Raw genomic sequence first — 23,899 nt, 5'->3', positions numbered from 1 at the left:
ATGGGCCTCCATATAATTTTTTTGAGGGCTAACCTCATGGGCCTTACGCTAATTTTTTGAGGGCTCACCTCATAGGCCATGTGAGAAGATACTATTTGTCATTTTAGAGGACAGATACTTGTTACTGAGGTGCCTGGCCTTGGTGAAGTGAACCTGTAGCTTTAGACAGTAACTGTAGCTTATTGACTCTTTTATTAAATGTTTCCACAGCTGATCCGGGTCTGGCTTTACTGGAGCAGTCAAAGATGGGTTGGATGACTGCTACCACGTATTTCTGGCTTTTCCATTGCCTCAAAAAATAAAAGGACTGCTGTTTGGCTAAACAGCATGGGGAGAGAGACTCTATTGCCGTTTAAAGTAATCCCCACACCAACTTTAAAATTTTTTTTGCTCAATATTTGGCTTTCTGTCCACGCTAATGTAGAGGAAATAAGTTGTCTGAGTATTTTTTCCATTATACAAAGCGGTTATATTGTGTTTTGGAGTCTATGCTTGATAGTCTGTGATAGTGGCGTAATACTGAAAGTGGATATATTTATATGCATTATATACATACATGTGTGCAATTCACATCACTGGCTGGGCAATATATAACTGCAAACAATTGTATTTCGCAAATGTACTGCATAAACAAAAAACAAACATGTGGAATATATATAAAATAAGTTAAGTGCAATATATTAAAGGGGCACTTGTGAGCAGAGTTGGAAGTGGTGAAAAAACGCACTGTGGGTGTGAATAAGATCTAAACATGGGACATTATTAGAACACGCAAATGCACAAGTTCCAAAAAAAAAACGCTGAGTGTGAACTGTGCATTATACTGTATACTAACAGTATACAACCGTATACCGGATATAGAATTGTTTTTAAAATTAAAATAAAGGGCTGGTCAACGCCTTCCCTGGACACACACTGTGCAAATCAGTAGAAGCAAGAACAGCTATATTATCCCACACACTGTATACAGCCGTATACCAGATATAGAATTGTTTTTTTTTTCAATAGAAATAAAGGCCTGGTAAACGCCTTCCCTGGACGCACGCTGCGCAAATTAGTAGAAGCGAGAAAACAGCTATATTATCCCACACACTGTCTACCGGATATAGATTTGTTTTAACAATAGAAATAAAGGCCGGTTCAATGCCTTCCCTGGACACACACTGCGCAAATCAGTAGAAGCGAGATAACGGCTATATTATCCCACACACTGTATACAGCCGTATACCAGATATAGAATTGTTTTTACAACAATAGAAATAAAGGGCTGGTCAGCGCCTTCACTGGACACACATTGCGCAAATTTGTGGTAGCAAGATAAAAGGTATCCTACAATTACAGTATACAGCCATATACACTATCACTGTGTATACACACTGCCTGTCTCACAACAGCTTATACAGTGTATACACACTGCCTGTCTCACAACTGCTTCTACAGTGTGTATACACTGCCTGTCTCACAACAGCTTATACAGTGTAGACACACTGCCTGTCTCACAACTGCTTGTTAATGTATGTTTTTATATAGTTTCAGCCCTAACAAGGGCTTTTGGGGGTCCCTTCCTACCTAACTTCACCTAAAACCTTCCTCTCCCTGCTTTACAGACTGTCCCTCTCTAGTTCCAACCAGCAAGTGACAGGAATCTCAAATCACTATTCTTTTATTCAGGAGGTCACATGGTTTAGCCAGCCAATCACAGTTAGAGTTTTTTTTTAAGTCCTGCCTACTCCTAGTGCCTGTCCCTACCCCCTGCATGTTTATTGGCTGGGAAAAAAGCGGCAGGGGATGTGGGAGTGGGAGAGTCGAATTTTTACTGCGTTTCAGCACGGATATTCGACCTCGGTCGAATGCCTCAAATTGCGTACAATTCGATCGAATACCTGTTGGATCTAATAGTATTCGCTCATCTCTAGTGAGTATAGCTAAGATGAAATCGGTAGTATTTTAGATTTAATTTAAGGTGTCATTTGTCATGTGGTTGTTGACATGTTGTTTAATGTCTGTACCTTTATTTTTCCTTTTACTATCATTCTGTATTTTCATACAGCATCATACTTTTCACTGGGTAGGCATTGATGGTTCAAAGGTCCTTGCTCATTTTCCTCCAGGGGACTCTTACGGGATGAAGTGTACAGTGGAGGAGGTGAGAGATTTCATAATTTTCTTTTGGTTTGGTTTCTAGTTTTGACATAATTTTAAAGTGTCCCAGTCATTTGAAAAAACTTTGGACAAAGATGTCATACGTTTTGGTCGGCCAAACTCATGCTGTTCAGACCCCCACTTATCTTTTGAACAAGCCAGGAGAAATGTGTGGCTAAGTGCTTTTCTTGCTGCACTCCGCAACTCTGTGTAGGGGATAGCCTCCATAGACTTAAAGCGACTCTGTACCAACAACCTGACCTCCCCAAACCGCTTGTACCTTCGGATAGCTGCTTTTAATCCAAGATCTGTCCTGGGGACCGTTTGGCAGGTGATGCAGTTATTGTCTAAAAAACAACTTTTAAACTTGCAGCGCTGTGCCAAATGGACGTAGCCTAGAGTGTGTATGCATTAGGCTGGCACAACCTCTCTGTCCCTCCTCCCCGCCCTCCTCATCATTAGGAATGCTCCTGGCAGATTGTCTCCTATTCCTCACCTGTGTGAGGACGGCACATGGGCTGGATCGTTAAGGCACCTGTGCAGTTTTCGCTGCAGAGGAATAGGAAAGAGGGTGGTGCAAAGTTAGGGCACAGTTACTCCAAGCCACGGCCGTTTGGCACAGGGCTGCAAGTTTAAAAGTTGTCTTTTAGGACAATAACTGCCGAACGGTCCCCAGGACAGATCTTGGATTAAAAGCAGCTATCCGAAGGTACAAGCGGTTTGGAGGGTGGGGGAAAGATTGTGGGTACAGAGTCACTTTAAGGCCTTTTAACATGTGTCAGCAATGAGCTGATGAACCACAAGTGCCAGCTCGAGGGATGATTGGATTTTTTTTATGCGGCCAGTAAAATTATCACTATTGGCTGCACATCTCTCTAAACAGGAAATGTGCAGCTGACAATGCATTTAAATCTAAACAATTAGTCATGCCTTGTAAAGGCATTGCAAATGAGAGATGAGCTCGCTGACTGGTGTTTGTCTGTGGCCGTACAATGGGCCGTGTAAAAGGACCCCAACTATAGAATTTGGCTTTTGCACTCAAACAGGGAGAGCAGAAAGCCACGGAGTGAAGTCCTGCCCTCCTCCCAATTCCATCCAGTGATCAGTGGAGGTCTGAACACCCAGACCCTGACCAGTAAAAACTTATCACATGTTTACCTGACAAAAGATTCTCAAACGACAGGGACACTTTAAAATCTGTGTATGTTTATGTTAGTTAATTTAATATTAGGATGTTTATGTTCCTTAACAGTATTAAAGTGACTCAGTACCCACAATCTGACCCCCCACCCCGAACAGCTTGTACCGTCGGATAGCTGCTTTTAATCCAAGATCTGTCCTGGGGTCTGTTCGGCAGGTGATGCAGTTATTGTCATAAAAAACAACTTTTAAACTGGCAGCCCTGTGCCCTTTGGCCGTGGCTTATTTTATTTATGCATTAGGCTGGCACACCCTCTCTCTCCCTCCTCCCCGCCCTCCTCCCAGCCCATGTGCTGTCCTCTCACAGCTGATGAATAGGAGGCAATCTGCCTGGAGCATTGCTAATGATGAGGAGGGTGGGGAGGAGGGACAGAGAGTTTGTGCTAGCCTAATGCATACACACTCTAGGCTACTCTAGCCTAATGCATACACAATGTAAGCCACGGCCAAAGGCCACAGGGCTGCCAGTTTAAAAGTAGTTTTTTATGACATTAACTGCATCACCTGCCGAACGAACCCCAGGACAGATCTTGGATTAAAAGCAGCTATCCGAAGGTACAAGCGGTTTGGGGGGGGGGGGGGTCCGATTGTGGGTACAGAGTCACTTTAAAAGCACTAGCATCATTATTTTACAGATTGCAGAACCTAGCTTTAATATGCAGAACAACTGAATGTATTTGTTTTATTGTAGTAGGTAAGAAGGTGCTGGTTCAATGTTGAGGCAATGGTAAATAAAAAAGTTATCTTTTATTGCAGATATCTCTGACAATAAAAATTTTCAGTAACCAGGGCTAGGATTGTCTCAAACCTGCTCACAGCATAAATTCTTATCCTAGGCTCTATAAAACATAACCATTATTAATTGCAGTTATAATAACTGGGTGTATTCCACATTTATAGGGTAACACAACAATAAATCTAATACAATAGTCAAAGGCAAATCTAGTAACCAGATAAATTATATTGAGCAGCAATTAGGGTAGGTTCATATCACGATTTTGATATCTGTTTAATGTATCCCTTCTACGTTAAAAAAAGAATGCAGAAACTGATGCTGTTGTATGCCATATGTTTTGATCTGTTTTCCATTGACTTAAATTATAAAAAAGGGGTCAAAACTGATCAGTTTTTTTTTTTTCCAATCAAATTTTTATTGAAGAAGATGAAACATAAAACAACAAAGAGCGGGTTGAAACATAAAGGTCTCGCAGGACCTTGCAAGTGAAAATGGCATAATAACAAGCTCTATGAGTCATATAGATTTTTTAACAAATTTTGTGCAGATAACTGCTAGAGAAGACAGTTGCTCAAGGATCAGTTTTTTTAACATCTTGTAGTGTACACAAAAACGTGGTTGACCACGTTTTTCTGTACATTTTCTAAAACGGATACAGTGAGACACATTGCACAATCGTAATGTGAACCTAGCCTTACTCACATAATGATATTGACTCTTGCTTGATGGTGCAAGTGAACAAGAAAATGTTTTGCATAATCTTTACTTTTACTGTATGATTTTTCAGACGCTCAAAACATTGAAGAACAACAGGGACAAAGGACGTGTCAACTGTGGTATTGTGCTGTATGGCTATGGTGATGGTGGTGGAGGACCAACTGAGAAGATGTTAGGAAGACTTAAACGCATGAAAGATGTAGATGGTTTGCCCAGGTCAGTGCACGTTAGTAAAATTGTTTCTTTAACTAGATTGATGCTCCTGAAAAATGTTATGTGTCAATGTATATGGTGTATGTATATTTTCCTGTTAGCTTATCTCTTTAAAAAATACCATAAGCTGGCTCTTATCTGTTCTAAATATTTAAGGATTTTCTAGAAATATAGGCGATTCTTTAATTTGAGCTTTTAACCCCTTCTTGACTGCCTCAAAAAATGAATGTGACAGTCAGGGGAAGGGAAGTATCTAGGGGAGAGCCATCTGTAGAACACAGTGCTAATATCTGTATACCTGTTGATGCTGGTCGTTAAAGGAGAAGTCCGGCGAACATTTTTATTAAAGTATTGTATTGCCCCCCTAAAGTTATACAAATCACCAATATACACTTATTATGAGAAATGCTTATAAAGTGCCTTTTTTCCCTTCACTTACTACTACATCAAGGCTTCACATCCTGGATAAAATGTTGATGTCACGACTCGACTTGCGGGCTGTGGCTGCTGGAGAGGATGATGGCAGGGGGACACTGAGGGACACAGGGCACTGGAGGGACACTGAGCATCCCTCTGCCATCATCCTCTCCAGCAGCCACAGCCCGCACAGCTCTGGGAGTCAGGTCGTGACATCACCATTTTATCCAGGAAGTGAAACCTTGATGCAGTAGTAAGTGCAGGGTAAAAAAGCACTTTATGTACATTTCCTGTAATAAGTGTATATTGGTGCTTTGTATAACTTTTGGGGGGCAATAAAAAAACTTCAATAAAAATTTTCTGACCTCCGATCAGCATCCTTGCAATGCAACTGATTGTTGCTGATCGGCTAACATGGAAAACAGAGGCCTTATGAAATCCTCTGTGACTCCCATCCTAATTTATAGAGTCTGTCTCAGGCAGACTCTAATAGTAGTGTGCTACAGATTGAATGATTGCTTATAAAAATCTCCTAGTGGAGCTTAAAAAGTGTAAGAAAAATATTTTTTTATTTTTTTTTTGTAGGTTTTCAAAACATTTTCCTTAAAGTCCTGTCTATCCCATTTCATTAGTATGGTATAAAACTACAGATCATCACACAAAATGTTAACCCTTACATAGCTCCATAAGTAGAAAAAAATAAAATAAAAAAATTAAAAATTGGACAATTTTTTTAGCATGTTAAAGCGACTCTGTAGCCACAATCTGACCCCCCCCCCCCAAACCACTTGTACCTTCAGATAGCTGCTTTTAATCCAAGATCTGTCCTGGGGTCCGTTCGGCAGGTGATGCAGTTATTGTCATAAAAACAACTTTTAATCCGGCAGCGCTGTGTCTAACGGTCGGGGCTTACATTTGTATATGCATTAGGCTGGCACAACCTCTCTGTCCTTCCTCCCCACCCTCCTTATCATTAGGAATGTTCCAGGCAGATTGCTTCCTATTCCCCACCTGTGTGCACAGTGAACATGGGCTGGATTGTTAATACACCTGTGCAAATCTCAAACAGCAGTAAATGTTCCTGGAGCATTCCTAATGATGAGGAGGGTGGGGAGGAAGGACGGAGAGGTGGTGCCAGCCTAATGCATATACAAATGTAAGCCCCGGCTGTTAGACACAGCGCTGCCGGATTAAAAGTTGTTTTCATAACAATAACTGCATCCCCTGCCGAACGGACCCCAGGACAGATCTTGGATTAAAAGCAGCTATCTGAAGATACAAGTGGTTTGGGGGGGTCAGATTGTGGGTACAGAGTTGCCTTAAATTTTATTTATGGTGCGTTCACACCTACAGGATCTGCAGCAGATTTTCTGCAGCAGATTTCATTTAAATAACTGAACACAGCATCAAATCTGCTGCAGATCTGCTGCAGATCCTGTAGGTGTGAACGCACCCTAAACAAGTAAAATAAAACAAAAGCTGTATATATTCTATATCTATATGTGTAATTATACCGACCCACAGAATACAGGTAAGGGCTTATTCCCACGTTCTATAAAACACTGATACGACAGACAGGTAAGCGCTTCAGTGGAATGTATCCTTGCCTGGCATCATGTATCAATATGATGCCAAGAGCGGGGAAAGTTTACACATTTTATCGTAAAAGGAAAGGCTTCAATGCAATGCAGTAAATTAGTCCCACAAAAAATAAACTCTCAAAAAAATTAGTCTTATATAACGCAAGGATTAGAAAACCAAAAATAAAACTTCTGTCTAGAGGGGTTAATCTTCTCCATCTCTTCCACAACACAGGGTTCAGCTGTCTACCCCTGACCGCTTCTTTTCTGCTTTGGAAACAGACACTTCTCAGCTCTGCAGCTGGGTTGGAGAACTCTTTCTTGAGCTGCACAATGGAACATACACATCACAAGCTCAGGTACGCTGCATGCTTTATGGGAATTTTGTTGGTATGTTATTTGTTCATTGTTAGTTTATTTTTTTATTCACATTATTTAAATCTTTGGATAAAACTAAAACAATTGTGGTATTGTTCGTACCTCAGATGGCAAGTCCTGGTTGGTCGTAATACTATATTTTAATCTGCTCTGCAAATAAGGTATAATAAAGCAGTCATGGTTTAGGTATAATAATGCATTGTAGCTTGTGAATATATGTAGAAATTGAACTATTGTAAAAAAAAAAACCTGATGTACAATATATATATATATATATATATATATATATATATATATATATATATATATATATATAAAATCTCATAGGAAATCACCTTTTTATGCCCAATTCTATCTAAAGACTATGGCTATGCATGACATACTGTGACATGTTGCTCTTTGCATTGTGCAGACATGTATAGGAGAGGGTAGAGTAACCACTGAAGTAGGAACAGATTTGGGACATGCAGTTTAGTACCTATTTCTCACACACGCGCTCCCACCCTTTACTGCTTTAATCCATTGACTCTAGGTTTAGTTTTAAGACAGGCTTCCACACTCATACGCAATGTCCCTGCATAAATCCTGTGTGCATGGGAGCCCCTGCGTGTGCACATGGAGTGAAACCTACAGCGGCTCAGAGCTGACACAGGTTTCCTTAACCCTTTCACAACCTGGGATCATTGATGCCTCAATGCCCAGGTCGTGATTTTACATCAGCTTATGGGATCATAATGATCCCATAAGCTGATGTCCCCTAGCTCTGCCCCCTCTCCGATGTCCCCTGCCGCTGTTACTATCTTATAACAGTGGCAGGGGAGAGAGCGGAGGAGGCAGCGCTCACAGACGTGTGCCCGGCACACGTCCTGCCTTGCCTCCCTCCCCCGCCGGCCTCCATAACTAGAAACCGAAAGCCTGAGGCTTCCGGTTTCTTTGGCTACCAACGGGGCCCTGCGATCAGTTCGGAGAGACAATTCTCTCTCGGTAGAGGGAAAATTCTCTCTCCGGAGCTCTACAGATACTGCGGTCTTGCTGACATTGCGGCGGGTCCCCGGCTATCACTGATAGCCGGGACCTGCCGCGGATGACACAGGCATAGCTCCTACACCTGTGTCATCCAGTAAAGTAAATTAACGTTGCTGCAGCACCAGGCATAGGCTGCAGTGATGTTAATTTACTGTGCAACGGCGGGAGAGGGTTAACATTTTTCTGCTGCTGCCCCTCTTCATGCAGCCGCAGTCATGTTACAGTCAGAGGGACCCAATACAATTAATTTATTCGCACAACAAGCATGGGCAAATAAATGTATTTAAATCTGGCCCTTCTATGCCAGATAATGCCAGTTTCCTCTGTTTCATAAATGTCCCCCATAGACGTTTTAAACATGTCACAAGACTGATTTAAGAAGTGCACTAGCTGAGAGGTTCTGCCGAGAAGAGGGAAGCCTTTGTGCATGCTCTTTTAAAGGGAAACTAACAGGTTAGAAGTCTCTAGCCTGCTATGTTCCAATAGTGCCAGCGACACTGAGAATGAAGGTCATTTTCCTGCCTTCATCCTCAGCGTTATTGTTGTTAAATCTTTAGTTTTATTAATATGTATATTGGTATATTAGGTGATATGAAGCACTGGGGGCAGGTGGATAGTCCTATCCCCGGCCACTAAGATGTCTTAATTTACATACTAGTGAAGGCAGGGAACTGTTTCTAACAAAAAGATAATTTACCTATTACTATTACAAGTACAGTGGTGCCTTGGATTATGAGCATAATTCGTTCTGGGGCCTTGCTTGTAATCCAAATTCACTCTTAAACCAAAGCAAATTTTCCCCATAAGAAATCATAGAAATGCAGACAATTGGTTCCACACCCCAAAAATAAATAATTATTATTCTGAATAACATGTAAAATGACAACAGCGCTGAGGGTGAAGACAGCGAACTGTTTCTAACAAAAAGATAATTTACCTATTACAAGAACAGTGGTGCCTTGGATTACGAGCATAATTAGTTCCGGGACCGTGCTTGTAATCCAAATCCACTCTTAAACCAAAGCACATTTTCCCCATAAGAAATCATAGAAATGCAGACGATTGGTTCCACACCCCAAAAATAAATAATTATTATTCTGAATAACATGTACAACTAATGAAACAAACATTCATAAACAGCAGAATATGTGATATTGTAAGTTACTTTACAGTAATGGGAAACACAAGGGCTGAGAGAGACTGCAGGGAACATAGAGGAATGAGCAAGGCAGGTGTGGGCACATACATGCAGCACTTTCTGTCTGGGGAGAGAGGGGTTACAGCTACGAAGAGATTACCTCCACAGTCCTGTCCTCTGATGTAAGCCCCAGCCTGAAGTGGATCTGCTATGATTTGGAAGGTGAGGGAGACTTCCTGGGTCAAAGTACAGTGCTGAAGACCACGCTATGCAGACCATGCCCCTCCTCCACTCGCCCTCCCACCCAGTACAGGGAGGTCTTAAACCAAAGCAATGCTCTTAAACCAAGTCACAATTTTGAAAAACTGTGAGCTCTTAAACCAAGTTACTCTTAAACCAAAGTACCACTGTATTTGTTTCCACTCATTTACTCTTTAGATTAAGAAAGGAAACAGACAATGTGAGCAGCTACTACATGATGTGGAATTCCTGAGCTCCATCACCTTGGCCCAGGACAAGAGTTTCATTTACCCAAGTGATAGACTTCAACATCTCTGGAGGTACAATCACATTTATTTGTCATTCATACCCTGCATTACATGATTCCTGCAATTGTGTGGCACAGGATTTTTGTGCAAGGCACCTTGCAATATACACTTATTTTTATATACCCATACCGCACCCCCCTCTGCATACCCATACATTTCTCCCTTGGCACTGCAAAATACTTAAAATATTAAACTGTATTCTAAAAGACAGCTACAGTCTTCTCAACAACTATGTATGCAAAGTAGCTCTCCTCCAGCAAGTACTTGCTCTACATTGACACCTCATGGAAATAACTTTTCTTCAAATCAACATTCAACCCTTAAAGGGACAATGTATGATTTAAATCAAGTTCTTAAAGGGGTAGTGCAGCGTTCAACATTTGTTCACTAAATAACACACATTAAAAAGTTACACAACTTTGTAATGTGTGTTATTTAAGTGAATGGGCCCCTTCTGGTGCATTATACTCACCAAATCTCTGTCGACTCCGGTTGCCATCTTGGGTCAAACACATCATCATAACAGAGCTCAGCCAACCGCGGCTGAGAATCTGATGACCCGCTGGAGGGGGGCCGGAATGAGAGAGGGCTGGAGCAGTCCAGCCAGGGTCGACAGTGATTCAGTGAGTATAATGCAGCAAAATTCCGGAGTGGGGGCAACATGGGGAAGGGGGCCATTCACAAGTTATACAACTTTGTAATGTGTGTTATTTAACTTGGTAATGTGTGTTATTTAGTGAACAAATGTTGAACTACCCCTTTAAACATATTTTTAAAAACCGTTTTGGTGATATTTTTATTAATTTTAAGACTCTCCTTATGCCCTGATGTTATCTGACTGTGGTGGGGTGACTGTATTGCTTTTTTTTTTTTTTTTTTTTTGCTTATGTCCAAGGATATTGCTTTTGAATCAATTCCATGATGTACTACCTGGTAGCTGTATCCAGCTGGTGGTTGAAGATGCTTTAAGATACTATAAAGGTGAGATTTATTTTAGTCCATTTCTGTGCTTTTGCTGAATTATAATTGTTTTCATGATGAGGCTTATGGCCTTATTACACAGCCATCGGCCTTACATCAACCAATGTGATAGGGGATGCACTGCCAACAGTGTATTGCAGTGAATCCCCCCATGGTTACCCAACCATGTAATAGGCTGATAAGATAAGTAGATCCCTTACAGGCCCAAAACCAGGATCCTACTGCCCAGTGATGAGTGTCAGCAGTTCTTTTACTCAACATCATTTGATCATTTGTTTTTGTTTGACAGAAATCAGAACAGAAGGAGCCAAACTTCTCAGTGATGCAATTCAGTCACTACTAAAGACTCCATCCCAGCCTGTGGTCAGTCAGTCATTCTCCGTAATAAACACATTACCTTGGGAGCGCACAGAAGTTATTTCCATGCCAGGATCAGGGGAGCCACGCTTGGGTACGTTTCTCAAATTGATTCCCATTTCTGTATTTGTCATATCCATCTAACACATACATAGTTGTTCATTTGGAAGGCAGATTCATTTGTACTTTTGCATGGCAGGTTCTTTGTACTAGAATACAATCCTCATATGCCACTATGGCTTTAAAGCGCTATGTGAATGTGGAATGAAGTGTGTGTGTAAAGTGACAGATACATCTGACCATTACTATTCTGTAAATTACATTGCAATAAGTTTTTTTTTGTTGTCTGATTTTGCCATTCCATATCTCTTATATTTTTAAGGACTAGTAAGAGTGCCTAGTATGGGCTATACTGTATTACCTAAAGAGGTAAATCCAGCTTCCCTGGTCACAGTTGTTATGCAGGTATGTACAGATTCAGTAGATTAAACATGCTGACAGATTCCCCTTTGAAACTTTAAACATATGTTAATGGCCTAAATAGAGTTTGGAAGTGTTTTTAATAAGAAACTAGGGGCTAAAATTTGGGGCTAAAATTTGAGTTTCATTTTTTTTTGGGGGGGGGGGGGGGGGGGAAGCGATATAAGAAAATATTACTTTACAGGTATGGTTGGTAAATCTACAAAAATCCTTTTTCATATTACAAAAGAGGAAGCTATCGTGAGTGATAGATAAGAAGATATACTGTATATACAAGATGATGAGCTCCAAAGATTAGTACAGCTGAGTAACGGGTTATTGACCAAGCTATTGAGACTGTAACATAATGTAAAAATACATTGTGAGGTAAAACAAATTTGTAGCATCACAATTATTAGCTATAGCAGATTTGGGCAAATCTATAGTGATATTTTGTTTGCTAAGGATGCTATTAGACGGCCTGATCATAAACTGTAAACGATCTGCTAGATTGGCGCTCGTTTACCAAGCAATTACACTGGCCAACTATTGGGCAGCAAGGGCTGCACGGACATTGTTAGCAATATCCTTGCTGCCCTTTACTAAAATAATACTATAAAATAATAAAGTAATAACTTACCTTACCATGTTCCCTGGTGTCCTCGAGCCTTCCCTGCTGTCTGCAGCTCTGCCTACTGTTCTGGTCTCTGCACTGACAGGCCATGGCCTGTCAGAAGGCAGAGCTGCAGACAGCGGGGAAGGCCTCCAAGGACACCAGGGAACGTGGTAACGTAAGTTAATATTTAATTATTTGATACTACAGTCATCAGCTGCCGGGTGTGCATCGCTATTACTTGTAGCGATGCGCACCCAATGATTTTAGGTCTGGACGTTAAGAAACAGTAAGCCAAAGATCATTTCATCGCCTGATTGTTCTCTCTATTGCACGGAGCGATAATTGGCTGAATCGCCCTGATTTGGCTATTTATTACTCTGTGTAATAGGGCACTAAGTAGGTAAAATAGATCACCCAGGTAAACTAAGCATAGGGCCACATAAGGCTTATGGGCAGGGTCACTGTCTTATGTTTTAGTTATTGATCCTGTACTGCTGAGCCATGCAATTGTTTTTAAAGAGGACCTGTCACAGGCTCCCGACCCCCCGTTACAGCCCCCTATACTCACCTGATCGCACCGGGTCCCGCTTCCTGAGCCGGTCGGGTCACGGAGATATCAGTGCCCGAAGCCCGGTGCGCGCGCTGACAGGAGAGTCCGATGCCCATAGAAAATGACGGAGCATCGGACTCCCCATTCATTCTCTATGGGCGTCTGACTCTGCTGTCAGCGCGCGCGCCGGGCTTCGGGCTCTGATATCTCCGTGACCCGACCGGCTCAGGAAGCGGGATCACGTGAGTATAGGGGGCTCTAACGGGGGGTCGGGAGCCTGTCACCCCGGCACGGGGGTGACAGGTCTCCTTTAAAGAGAACATTATGTGTGTGCACATATATCCAACAGCTCTCTTCCCCTAGTACAAAGGCAAGGGGGGATAGAAACCCTGGGAACTTGTGGAATGTGTGACCACCCTCTTGGTACTTAACATACACATTTAAAAAAAAAAAAAACATGCTTTGCACAGCAGCACATGATCAACAATTCAAAGGCAGGACAGTGAAACTCCTTGTAAGCCTTGTCTGGCCCTATGCTTAGTTTAACTGGGTAAAAGATGTGACCCTTTAAGCATGGCTGGCATAAACATATGCAATTAGGGTAGACTAGATGGATGGTTATTTTATGTCAGTGTTCTGTGTTTGTATGACTGGTATTAGCAGCCACCCCATAAGTTGCACTTTTATGTATTTTCTAGTTTCAGTATCTTTATTTTGATATCTTTTCAGGATGATGGTTCTGTAAAAATGGAGAATGGAATCCTTCAGGCCATCATTGATTCAGCTGGACGTTTGACATCCCTAAGGCTGTTATCCTGCAACAGGTAAAGCAGCTTATGCGAATTGCTAGATAAAGGCAGTAAAGCCAAAGCATGATATCCGTAAATAAACACTTTTTTCTTTGACTGCAGTTGCACCAAACTGCTCATCAAGTCATGCATTCTGGAACCAACCCATAAACTGTGTATGAATTGCTGCCTGTAGTAATTTTGTTCTGGATTTCATTTCTGTAATCCATTTCATGACCAGTTTAGTGCTACTTTTTTATTAAAAGTGAGCATTTCATTGATCTGTTTTGTGTTCTTACTTTATAATTACATCTCATATGTTGTATTTCAATGTGTCCCTATAACGTGGCTTTATGGCTTGTTCCAGGGAATGCATTCCCAAAGCTTGTCTCGCAAACCAGTTTGTGATGTTTGATGACATTCCCTTATACTGGGATGCTTGGGATGTGATGGACTATCATCTAGAGACCAGGTAACTTGGATGAATAAAGTTAACTTCATGTTACCCTATGTTGTCATTTATACTGTCATATTCTTATTGTAGGAAACCTGTAACAAGTGTCTTGACTAAAATAAAGATCAATAGTAATGGAGGGCTGAGAGGAGTTGTGATGTTTAGTTTGGAAATCAGTGGTCATAGTACTATTGAGCAAGAGATAATCCTCGAGGCTTCAAGTCCATACATCAGATTTAATACAAAGGTAATGTAACAAGTACAAGAGAAAGTATTGAAATAAACAGTAGTTAGGTTATTCTTTATATTTATGATTACATACAGTATTCACAAAAATGTTTGCTCCCTACATCAGTTCTTATTTTGGAAAGAGATGGCAACAATGAATATTAATAGATCAATGGATTATTCTAATTTAATTTGACCATTGACATATATTTAAAGTATAAGACTGTAAGCTAAAAAAAGGAAACTGTTATGCCAACAGAACAGTAGAAAACTGATGTAGAAAACTTAACTATTTAACATTAGATTAATCCATTAAAATCATTGTTATTGGACACATCAATCTACCTTATAAAATAAAACATACAAAAAAAAACAACATAAAAAGAGCCCCACCCAGCGCTGTCATTCTTCAGTGCCTGAACCACTGCTGCTTAGGGCTTCCTAGTGACAGAAAGTAGAAATGCTATTATCGTTTGTCATTTCACTATATATTGTGTCTGTTTATCATTTGGTTCATCGATGAAATGAGGCAGTCACATTGGTAGAGATGCAGTGTCTGTCTCTCAGGCAGCAGTCACATTATTGCTGGTGCACAGTCTGTCTCTCAGCAGTCACATTATTGGAGGTGTAGGGTCTGTCTCTCAGGCAGCAATCACATTATTGGAGGTGCAGGGTCTGTCTCTCAGTCAGCAATCACATTATTGGAGGTGCAGGGTCTGTCTCTCAGACGGCAGTCACTTTATTGGAGGTGTGCAGTCTGTCTCTCAAACAGCAATCCCATATTTTCAGTCACGATGAGCCCCTATGCTGATATTCTGAGAGCTGCCCGTACAGCAGTTTGTCTGGGACATAAGAAGAATGTGACAGAAAAGACATCAAAAGGATCTTTAGTCCACTTCTTCAGAGCTTGAGAGGTAGTTACATCTAGTGCAGGCAGGGGTGGTCTAACTTTACCGTAGGCCCCGGGCTCTTCACCAAGCCTGGGCCCCCCCACCCCATTGTAACTATGGCAGCACTAGTACAGGATAGATAATGTCATAATGCCCTTAATTGTGCAAAATTGCAGTAAAAAAGCAGCGGTTTTTTTTTTTGCAAATCATGGCAGAAATGTAGCCAGGAGACAGTACACCACTGAAAGTATAAGTCTTTTTGGGTGGCCATGGGCCCCAGGCTACCGCCCGAGAAGAACCTATTATAATCCACTACTGAGTTCAGCGTTTCCAAGTACCATGCTTCTTTTCTTTCAGTAACGTTAAATAAGGAAGATATATATATAGATATAGATATAAAGAGAGAGAATTAACAAAGCCTTCTTGCAGTATTCTGGTCTCTCTCTCTCTCTCTCTCTCTCTCTCTCTATATATATATATATATATATATATATATATATATATATATATATGTAAATGCATCTTATAAAGCAAAGATGAGTCAGAAAACAGGAGGGGGGAGGCGGGAGCACTGCAATGTGCTGACACACTTACCCCACCAGGAGCTGTGCGTCTAGTGTCGGTGTCTGCGCCGTTACTGCCCCACCGGGGATGAAGGGGTGGACTCCTCGCTGCCTCCTCTCCTGGCACCTCCTATTCTTGCTCTGTTGCAGTCTTGCTGGAGCGGGGGGAGGGCTGCAGGTGCCGCATCACATGACAGCCCTCCCCTCCCCTCGAGTCCAGCTCGCTGATAGTATGACAGCCGTTCAGGAGCCCAGGAAAGTGCTGCTCACTGCTATAGTTTGCAGATAGCAGGAGTGTGATCAGCGCTGGGAGCCTGGGTTGAGCTAGATGGTAAAGCTCAGCCCGGGCTCCGAGCGCCTATCACACTGCTGCTATCTGCAAACTATAGCAGTGAGCAGCACTTTCCTGGGCTTCTGAACGGCATTCAAGCGCCAGAAGAGCGTCCCCACACTGTCCCAAGCTTGAAAGGGGCGGGCCAAGCTGATAGGACAGTGTGGGAAGGCTCTTCTGGCGCTTGAATTCTGTTCAGGAGCCCAGGAACGTGCTGCTCACTGCTTTAATGCTGCTGTTGACTATTGTATATATGTATATATATATAAAATATATACACACATCCTCTTTTTTTCCCACAAAAATCGTCAGGGAAATCACTATTTGTGGGGATATCTTTTTTTTTTTAATTTTAAAAAGTTTACTTATTGGACATATTGGCTTCATCAGTAACAAAGTTTTTAACCACACACACAAATAACAGACTATGAAATTAAAAAGCTTAAATGAAATAGACCTGTGTGAAGCCAGGTAAGTCAGCTAGTTTATTATAGACGTCTTCTTGCTTTGTTACAGGTAACCTGGGCTGAAGCGCATAAGTTTTTGAAAGTTGAATTTCCCACTACAGTTCATAGTACAAATGCAACATATGAGATCCAGTTTGGACATTTACAGAGACCAACTCATCGAAATACTTCTTGGGACTGGGCACGATATGAGGTGGGGTTTTCATACTGTTTCTAGTACTATATCTTATTTTTAACCCTTAATTATCAGATTACCAGTATGATTAGTAACTTGCTGTACAGTGTTTAAAAGCTATAGTTTCCTTAATACATAAAACAAGATAGAACCAAACACAGTTAGTTCTCTTTCATAATGACGGTTTGCTTTCTTTCTATAGACACCCTCTTGCCTCAATTATAATATAGAAAATAAAGCAGCAATCTTTAGTGGATATTTTTCTAATTGTAACCCATCCCCAGTGTACTATAATTTTATTATTTTTATTTATCAGGCTGTATTGGTAACCATATTTGCATTTATAAAGCGTGTGTTTTTACAATAACCTAGCAATCATCCTGGGCCCCCTCAAGTGTTCTCTGATCACATGTTGCTGCCTTCTACCCTTCCTTTTGTTTTCTCTGCTCGAACACCTTTTAGATTGTAAGTTTGTTCAGGGCCATGTTCTCTTGTGTTTCATTCATTTGCGTCCCTTATTATGACTTTTTTTGTGGGTGTTTGGTACATATTATAATCTGTGCTCTTTACAGGTTTGGGCACATCGATGGATGGATCTGTCAGAGCACGGCTTTGGAATAGCTGTCCTTAATGACTGTAAATACGGTTGTTCAGTGCTTGGGAGCGTTCTCAGCCTTTCCTTGTGAGTTGTTGTCAATGTTTTCTCTAATATAATATTTTGTCCAAAATATTATGTGCAACTTGTCTGCAAGTCCGCGGCAATTAACGGGCACGGTCCAATCGCCGTGCCCGCTAATTAAGGATTCAGATGCAGCTGTCAAAGTTGACAGCTGCATCTGAATCCTTTATGCAGCCTCATCCCTGGTGTCTAGTGGGGTGGATCAACGTTGTCCCGGAGGAGCGATCCACATGTCTGTACCGACTGGGTGTCTGCGCCGTAATGGCACTGATCCCGCCTCGGCACTCTATTTGCTTCCGGCTGCAATCCAGCAATCCAGTGCCTATCTCATTGATCTATGCTGTATAACTATACAGCATAGATCTCAATGAGAGATCAGTGTACTTATACTAGAAGTCTCCCAGGGGGGCTTCTAGTATATATGTAAAGAAATAAATAAAGTGTTATTAGTAATAAAAAAAAAACCTCCCCTAATAAAAGTTTGAATCATACCCGTTTCCATGTTATAAATAAATAAACATGTTTGTTACGCTGCGTTCGTAATCACCCAAATTATTAATTTATCACATTCCCGATCTCGCACGGTAAACGGCATACGTGCAAAAAAAATTCCAAAGTGGAAAATTGCGCATTTTTGGTCGCATTTGTTAACAATGGTTTGAATTTTTTACAAGCCATCAGATAAAAGAAAAGTTATACATGTTACATATCTGTGTAATCGTAACGACTTGAGGAACATATATAACAAGTCAGTTTTACCCCAGGCTGAACGGTGTAAAAACAAATACCCCCGAAATAAACAGAATGCGGTTTTTGTTGTTTTTTTTTTTTTTTTTTTTTTTTTCAATTTCACTACACATTTATTTTTTTTCTGGTTTCGCAGTGTACTTTATGCAAAAATTCAGCCTGTCATTGCAAAGTACAATTAGTGGAGCAAAAAATAAGGGTTCATGTGGGATTCTAGGTGAAAAAATGCAACTGCTATGGCCTTTTAAGCAAAAGGAGGAAAAAAACGGAAGTGCAAAAATTTAAATTGTTCCGGTCTTTAAGGGGTTAATCCCTGTACTTACTGTATGTAAACAGGACCATAGCATATAAAATAGCTGAATTAATGATGGATATGCTAACAACTGGTATTTTGAGGAGTTTAATTCTGTGTTTTTTTTAATTTTGTATGTTTTATTAGACTGAGAGCCCCAAAGTCCCCTGATGCCACTGCTGATATTGGACAACATGCCTTTTCCTATGCACTTCTGCCTCATGAGAGTATGTATCTGGTTATAAATAAGTTTTGTATTACAAGCATTATATTTTTCTCCTCCAGATCAACGAAGTACTTTAAATAAATCTTAACACACGTCATACCTATTATTATATTATTACATATGCTTTTTTTCTGACTATAGTAGTTATGCTAGTAGCACATCAGATATGTTTTAGTGGAAAGTATTGCATTTTTTTTTACCAAAGAATATGCCTATATTTGGCTATTGAAAACATAAAAAAAAAGTGACTCATGGGGGAGAATTAGACTTTTACCATAAACTGCTGCATCTGCAAAGGGTTAAACTTTTTTTTAAATTATTATTAGCATTATTATTATTATAAACTTTAATTACAGATAACAGAACTTGCTGTCCTTGGTTAGGTTCCTGGCCTGGCCATCATTGCATTTTGCTCCAGTGGTTCCTACCAGTCTTTGTTTTTTGTTTTTGCGTTACTAGCTGTAAATCCACTTGACAGAAGTAGCCAAGCACTTGTCTCACAGTTGTCGTGCTATAGGTTCTAGCATCACGTCTGAGGCCAAGTATAGGCGGCGGCAGCAGCCATGTGGATAAGTGGCATATAGTCACTTCAGACAAAAAACAGTAGGTATTGCGAAGTGCATTGTATTTTGAGCAGAAGTGGATTTAAAAGGCAACTATTGTTTAGTTTGTTATTTTATACCACGTCTTGCAGCAGCTTTTATTTTTTAGGCTACCTCAATACATTTAAAGTGGTTGTCTGGGAGTATGAAACTTAAAACTTTTATTATTGTATGTGGAATAGTGGCTTAGATCCACTCCCTCAGATCATGAAATTTTATAGGGTGATATCAGTATAGGTTTGTGTTTTTTCTTGTTTTATAGTACTTTATTCCCTTTTTAAGTCAATAAAAGGTTCTTTATCAATTTATATCTTCCTATCAGAGTCGTTTCAAGAAGCAGGTGTAATTCAGCATGCATACAATTTCTGCATGCCGCTTCTCACCTCCTCAGCACTATCAACACAGCATGTATCCTGGAGTGCTTTTACTGTACTTTCTCCAGCCATAGTCTTAGATGCTGTAAAACAAGTAAGTACACTTTTGTCTTGACATGTGTTCAGTGCCATGAATTGTTGGCACATAAACCTGCCTGACTGGATCTACTTTTACTATTTCCTATTTTTATAGAATTTGTAGAATGCCTTTCTACTTGTGAAGATTTGCAGGACATAAGGGCCATTTTTACAGTGGATAAATTGTAAGGCCATGTTCCCACTGCGTAAGTTTCGTAATAATCATGGCCATTGTAACAGCCGTGATTACTACGGAACTTACGTAGTGGTACCTTCCAAGGAATGCATACACTCCGGCCGGGATCCTTAGTGGCGCCACAAGAAACTGAAATGTCAGTCTTCTGCGGCCACTATTCAATGAATAGCAGCCGCAGAAAACCCTGTCAGTTCACACAATGCAGCATGTGGCTCCAGCCACACGCTCCATTGTTAGCAGCGGGGAATTCGGATGCGGGCGCGCACGGATGGCAACTGTGAGGGATCAGGGCAGGTTAGTATTTCTTCTCTAGCATAAAAAGATGGATAAAGGGAGAGCATCTAGAATGTACAAATAAAAAAGTGTCATATACCATATTAGTTTTTACTTACTATGCCTTGTAGTTTCTATTACCTTGCTGAAAAATGATTGAAATTTTTAAAGTAAAAGAAGAATAGTTTTTCATGTATTCCATATTTGTTATCACAGGCAGAGAAGCAGCCAAATGTCCTTGTACTGAGGCTGTATGAGTCCTATGGGAGCACTGTAGATACCTGGCTGCAGACCTCACTCCAGGTTAAAGAGGCTTTCATGTAAGTATGTCCGTAACATCCACAGATCTGTAAAAAATACAGATCACATCCCCGTTTTTGCTGATCCGCAAAAATACTGATTACTAAAGTACTGGCTGGATGATCTTCATTTCTGCTGAATTCGGATGTGCGCCTGCATCCAAATTCTCTGCTGCACACAATGGAGCGTGCGGCCAGAGCCACTTGTCATTTATTAATATAAACCTAATTATGAGCTAAGTAGTTAAGAGGACTGTCTAATGCAGTGATTGACAGCTATCTGTGTGTATAGAAAGAGCTGTCAATCAGTAAGTATACCTGTCAGTCACTGGCATTGTTTTATTTTGTTTTTTAACATTTATGGCATTCACCTTAAAGGATCATATCTACCTTTTTATTTTATTAGGTTTTTCTATTTAAAAAAAAAGTGATTTATCTCTTTTTAGTGGTGCCTTGGATTACCAGCATAATTAGTTCCAGTACCGTGCTCGTAATCCAAATCCACTCTTAAACCAAAGCAAATTTTCCCATAAGAAATCATAGAAATGCCGACAATTGGTTCCACACCCCAAAAATAATGATTTATTATACTGAATAACATGTAAAACAAATGAAACAAACATTCAGAAACAGCAGAATATGTGATATAAGTTACTGTACAGTAATGGAGAGGATGGGAAACACAAGGGCGGACAGAGACTGCAGGGAACATGAAGGAATGAGCAGGGCAGATGTGGGCCCATACATGCAGCACTCGCTGTCTGGGTAGAGAGGGGTTACAGCTATGGAGAGATTACTCCCACAGTCCTGTCCTCTGATGCAAGCCCCAGCCTGAAGTTGATCTGCTATGATTTGGAAGGTGAGGGAGACTTACTGGTTCAGAGTACAGTGCTGTAGACCCCGCTATGTAGACCATGCTTTCCTCCACTTGCGCTCCCACCCAGTACAGGGAGCTCTTAAACCAAAGCAATGCTCTTAAACAAAGTCACAATTTTGAAAAACTGTGAGCTCTTAAACCAAAACACTCTTAAACCAAGTTACTCTTAAACCAAGGAACCACTGTATGTTGAATTTTATATATGTTTAAAAACATTTTTATACTTTTTTTTTAATTGCACTTTTAGTCTAGCTAGGGGACATATGACATACACATGCAATCACTTGATTTCTCATACTGTACACTGCAATACCTTATGTATTGCAGTAAACTGTCATTGTTCTAGATTATTCTGATAGATTCTATGTTGTGTTTATTAGACCAGGATCTAAAATACCAAAGCAGCAGTATTGAAATCTAATGTTCTTCATCTCAGGTGTGACCTTCTGGAACGCCCATGCAGCAGCCAACCACTTATTTTTGAGGACCACGGTTTGAAACTTTCCTTTACTCCATTCAAAGTGTTAACTCTCCTCTTGGTCCTGCAGAGAAAGCTGCTGAATGAACACTAAAATATTTTACATGATCAACGTTTCTTAGAACTGGTGTTATATGCCCACTACTCTCTCCATTACATTACTTTTTAAAAAAAATATATTACCTTAAATGGAACCAATCACAAGAATTTAGGGTTCTGAGTTACAACAATGATGATGTGAAAAATGCTGCAACATTTTCGACCATATAAACTGTTCGCTTGGCATTGCCTCCATCTCCCTGAAAATGTATGCAAATCAGTGCTAACTAATCATGTGGGCAGTGTCTCTCCCTCAACTTGTCAACTCACCCACATGGCTAGATTTGCAGCATTCTTTGTATCATTATTGTAATTCAGAGCCCTAAATCCTTTAGATTGGATCACTTTCAAGAGGACCTGTCATTTCTCCTATCTTGTCTATTTTAGGAATACTTTTTAATAGAAATTTACAAATATCAATTTCTGAATTGTCAATTGTGGGTTTGTCCCTGCAGCCTCAAATAGTCCAGTCACTGCTGACAGTGTCAGACTGTGTATAAAAACACTAGTTTGACAAGGGGATTTAAAATACCCAATAGTTGAAGTTTCCCCCCCCCCCATGTTTTGACATTGTTGAGGTCCTGCTGGCACCCTCATGACCACTGTCCAGAGTTTTTAAAGATTTTCCGAAGTCACTTTCTTCTATGCATCTCTAAGAGTGCTATAATAGATATGCATATAGGACAGTGACCTCCAGTCTTTGTAGATCCAGCAGGACCTGAACGGCATAAAAACATGGAAATATTTCTGCACTTTGGGGACGAGATCAGCCCAGGTGAATATGTGTGAAAGCTTGCTGCCTGAGCCGCAAGTAAAAAAAGCGGACTGCTTTTTCACTTATTCATAAATATGCTGGAGGAATAGCCGAACAGCAAAGCGGAGCCCTAAAAAAATATGCTTCAACATTGTTATTATATAGGGAATACAGGTATGATAACGGAGAAGTCAGGAGAGGTGAAAAGTCCTTTTAAAGAGACGCTGACGGTAGGTTTATGCTGTCCTTTCTAAGGGTTAATGTGGTAAACGGACTGGCACCAGGGAGCCAATCAATGGATGAGTGCAAGTCCTAACAGCCCAAAATATACATATATGCCACAAGAAAAAAAGACTGAAAAATTGGACTGCACCTCACAAACAATGCAAAATGATAGAAATTTTATTATACATAAATGCCGGGAACAAACAAAGACCAAAAAACAATTAAAAATACCACCAAACCACCGGCCAGGTGGCACCCAGCCCAATGAAAAATGTATTAGGCGATGACCATACTCTTCATCAAGAAATGAATAAATAGATAAATAAATAGGTATATAAATAAATATGTGAATAAACAACTATATTGAAACAAGTAAATGTATACAATAACCAAACACAGTAATGTGTCAAATCCCCTGTGCTAAAGCACACTAAATCACATAAATGAATACTGAGGAAGTCCATGTGACGGAACGCGTGGGATGTTCTCCCCTACCCACTGAGTGATGGCCATAGTGGTTGTATTACACTTACCCCCTCTTCTTTGCACTTTGCTTGCACTTGCACTTTGATTGCTTGCATTGTTATGATGTATTCATTTATGTGATTTAGTGTGCTTTAGCACAGGGGATTTGACACATTACTGTGTTTGGTTATTGTATACATTTACTTGTTTCAATATAGTTGTTTATTCACATATTTATTTATGGTGGTATTTTTAATTGTTTTTATGGTCTTTGTTTGTTC

General features: G+C 40.5%; 1 protein-coding gene across 3 annotated transcripts in view; it reads left to right on the top strand.

Moving 5' to 3' along the window:
* Positions 1 to 23,899, top strand: part of MAN2C1 (mannosidase alpha class 2C member 1) — a 61,792-nt gene that overhangs the window by 35,917 nt on the left and 1,976 nt on the right. For 2 of the 3 annotated variants that reach the window (XM_069981814.1, XM_069981828.1), the window contains 16 exons: positions 2,051 to 2,146; positions 4,866 to 5,011; positions 7,241 to 7,364; positions 9,986 to 10,107; positions 10,991 to 11,076; positions 11,366 to 11,527; positions 11,816 to 11,898; positions 13,788 to 13,882; positions 14,214 to 14,318; positions 14,391 to 14,547; positions 16,829 to 16,972; positions 17,527 to 17,636; positions 18,820 to 18,899; positions 19,823 to 19,968; positions 20,638 to 20,741; positions 22,034 to 23,527. In XM_069981814.1, the coding sequence (XP_069837915.1) occupies positions 2,051 to 2,146; positions 4,866 to 5,011; positions 7,241 to 7,364; positions 9,986 to 10,107; positions 10,991 to 11,076; positions 11,366 to 11,527; positions 11,816 to 11,898; positions 13,788 to 13,882; positions 14,214 to 14,318; positions 14,391 to 14,547; positions 16,829 to 16,972; positions 17,527 to 17,636; positions 18,820 to 18,899; positions 19,823 to 19,968; positions 20,638 to 20,741; positions 22,034 to 22,169 (1,896 nt within the window). In that variant the 3' untranslated portion in view covers positions 22,170 to 23,527. Of the gene's footprint in view, positions 1 to 2,050; positions 2,147 to 4,865; positions 5,012 to 7,240; positions 7,365 to 9,985; positions 10,108 to 10,990; positions 11,077 to 11,365; positions 11,528 to 11,815; positions 11,899 to 13,787; positions 13,883 to 14,213; positions 14,319 to 14,390; positions 14,548 to 16,828; positions 16,973 to 17,526; positions 17,637 to 18,819; positions 18,900 to 19,822; positions 19,969 to 20,637; positions 20,742 to 22,033; positions 23,528 to 23,899 lie in introns of those variants that run through there. The other variant, XM_069981822.1, reaches the window with a different exon arrangement.

This window comes from Dendropsophus ebraccatus, chromosome 1, assembly GCF_027789765.1.
Source record: "Dendropsophus ebraccatus isolate aDenEbr1 chromosome 1, aDenEbr1.pat, whole genome shotgun sequence".
NCBI classification, from domain to species: Eukaryota; Metazoa; Chordata; class Amphibia; order Anura; family Hylidae; genus Dendropsophus; species Dendropsophus ebraccatus.
The sequence above is the reverse complement of the archived record's forward strand: the minus strand, read 5'-3'. Positions and strand labels throughout refer to the sequence as shown.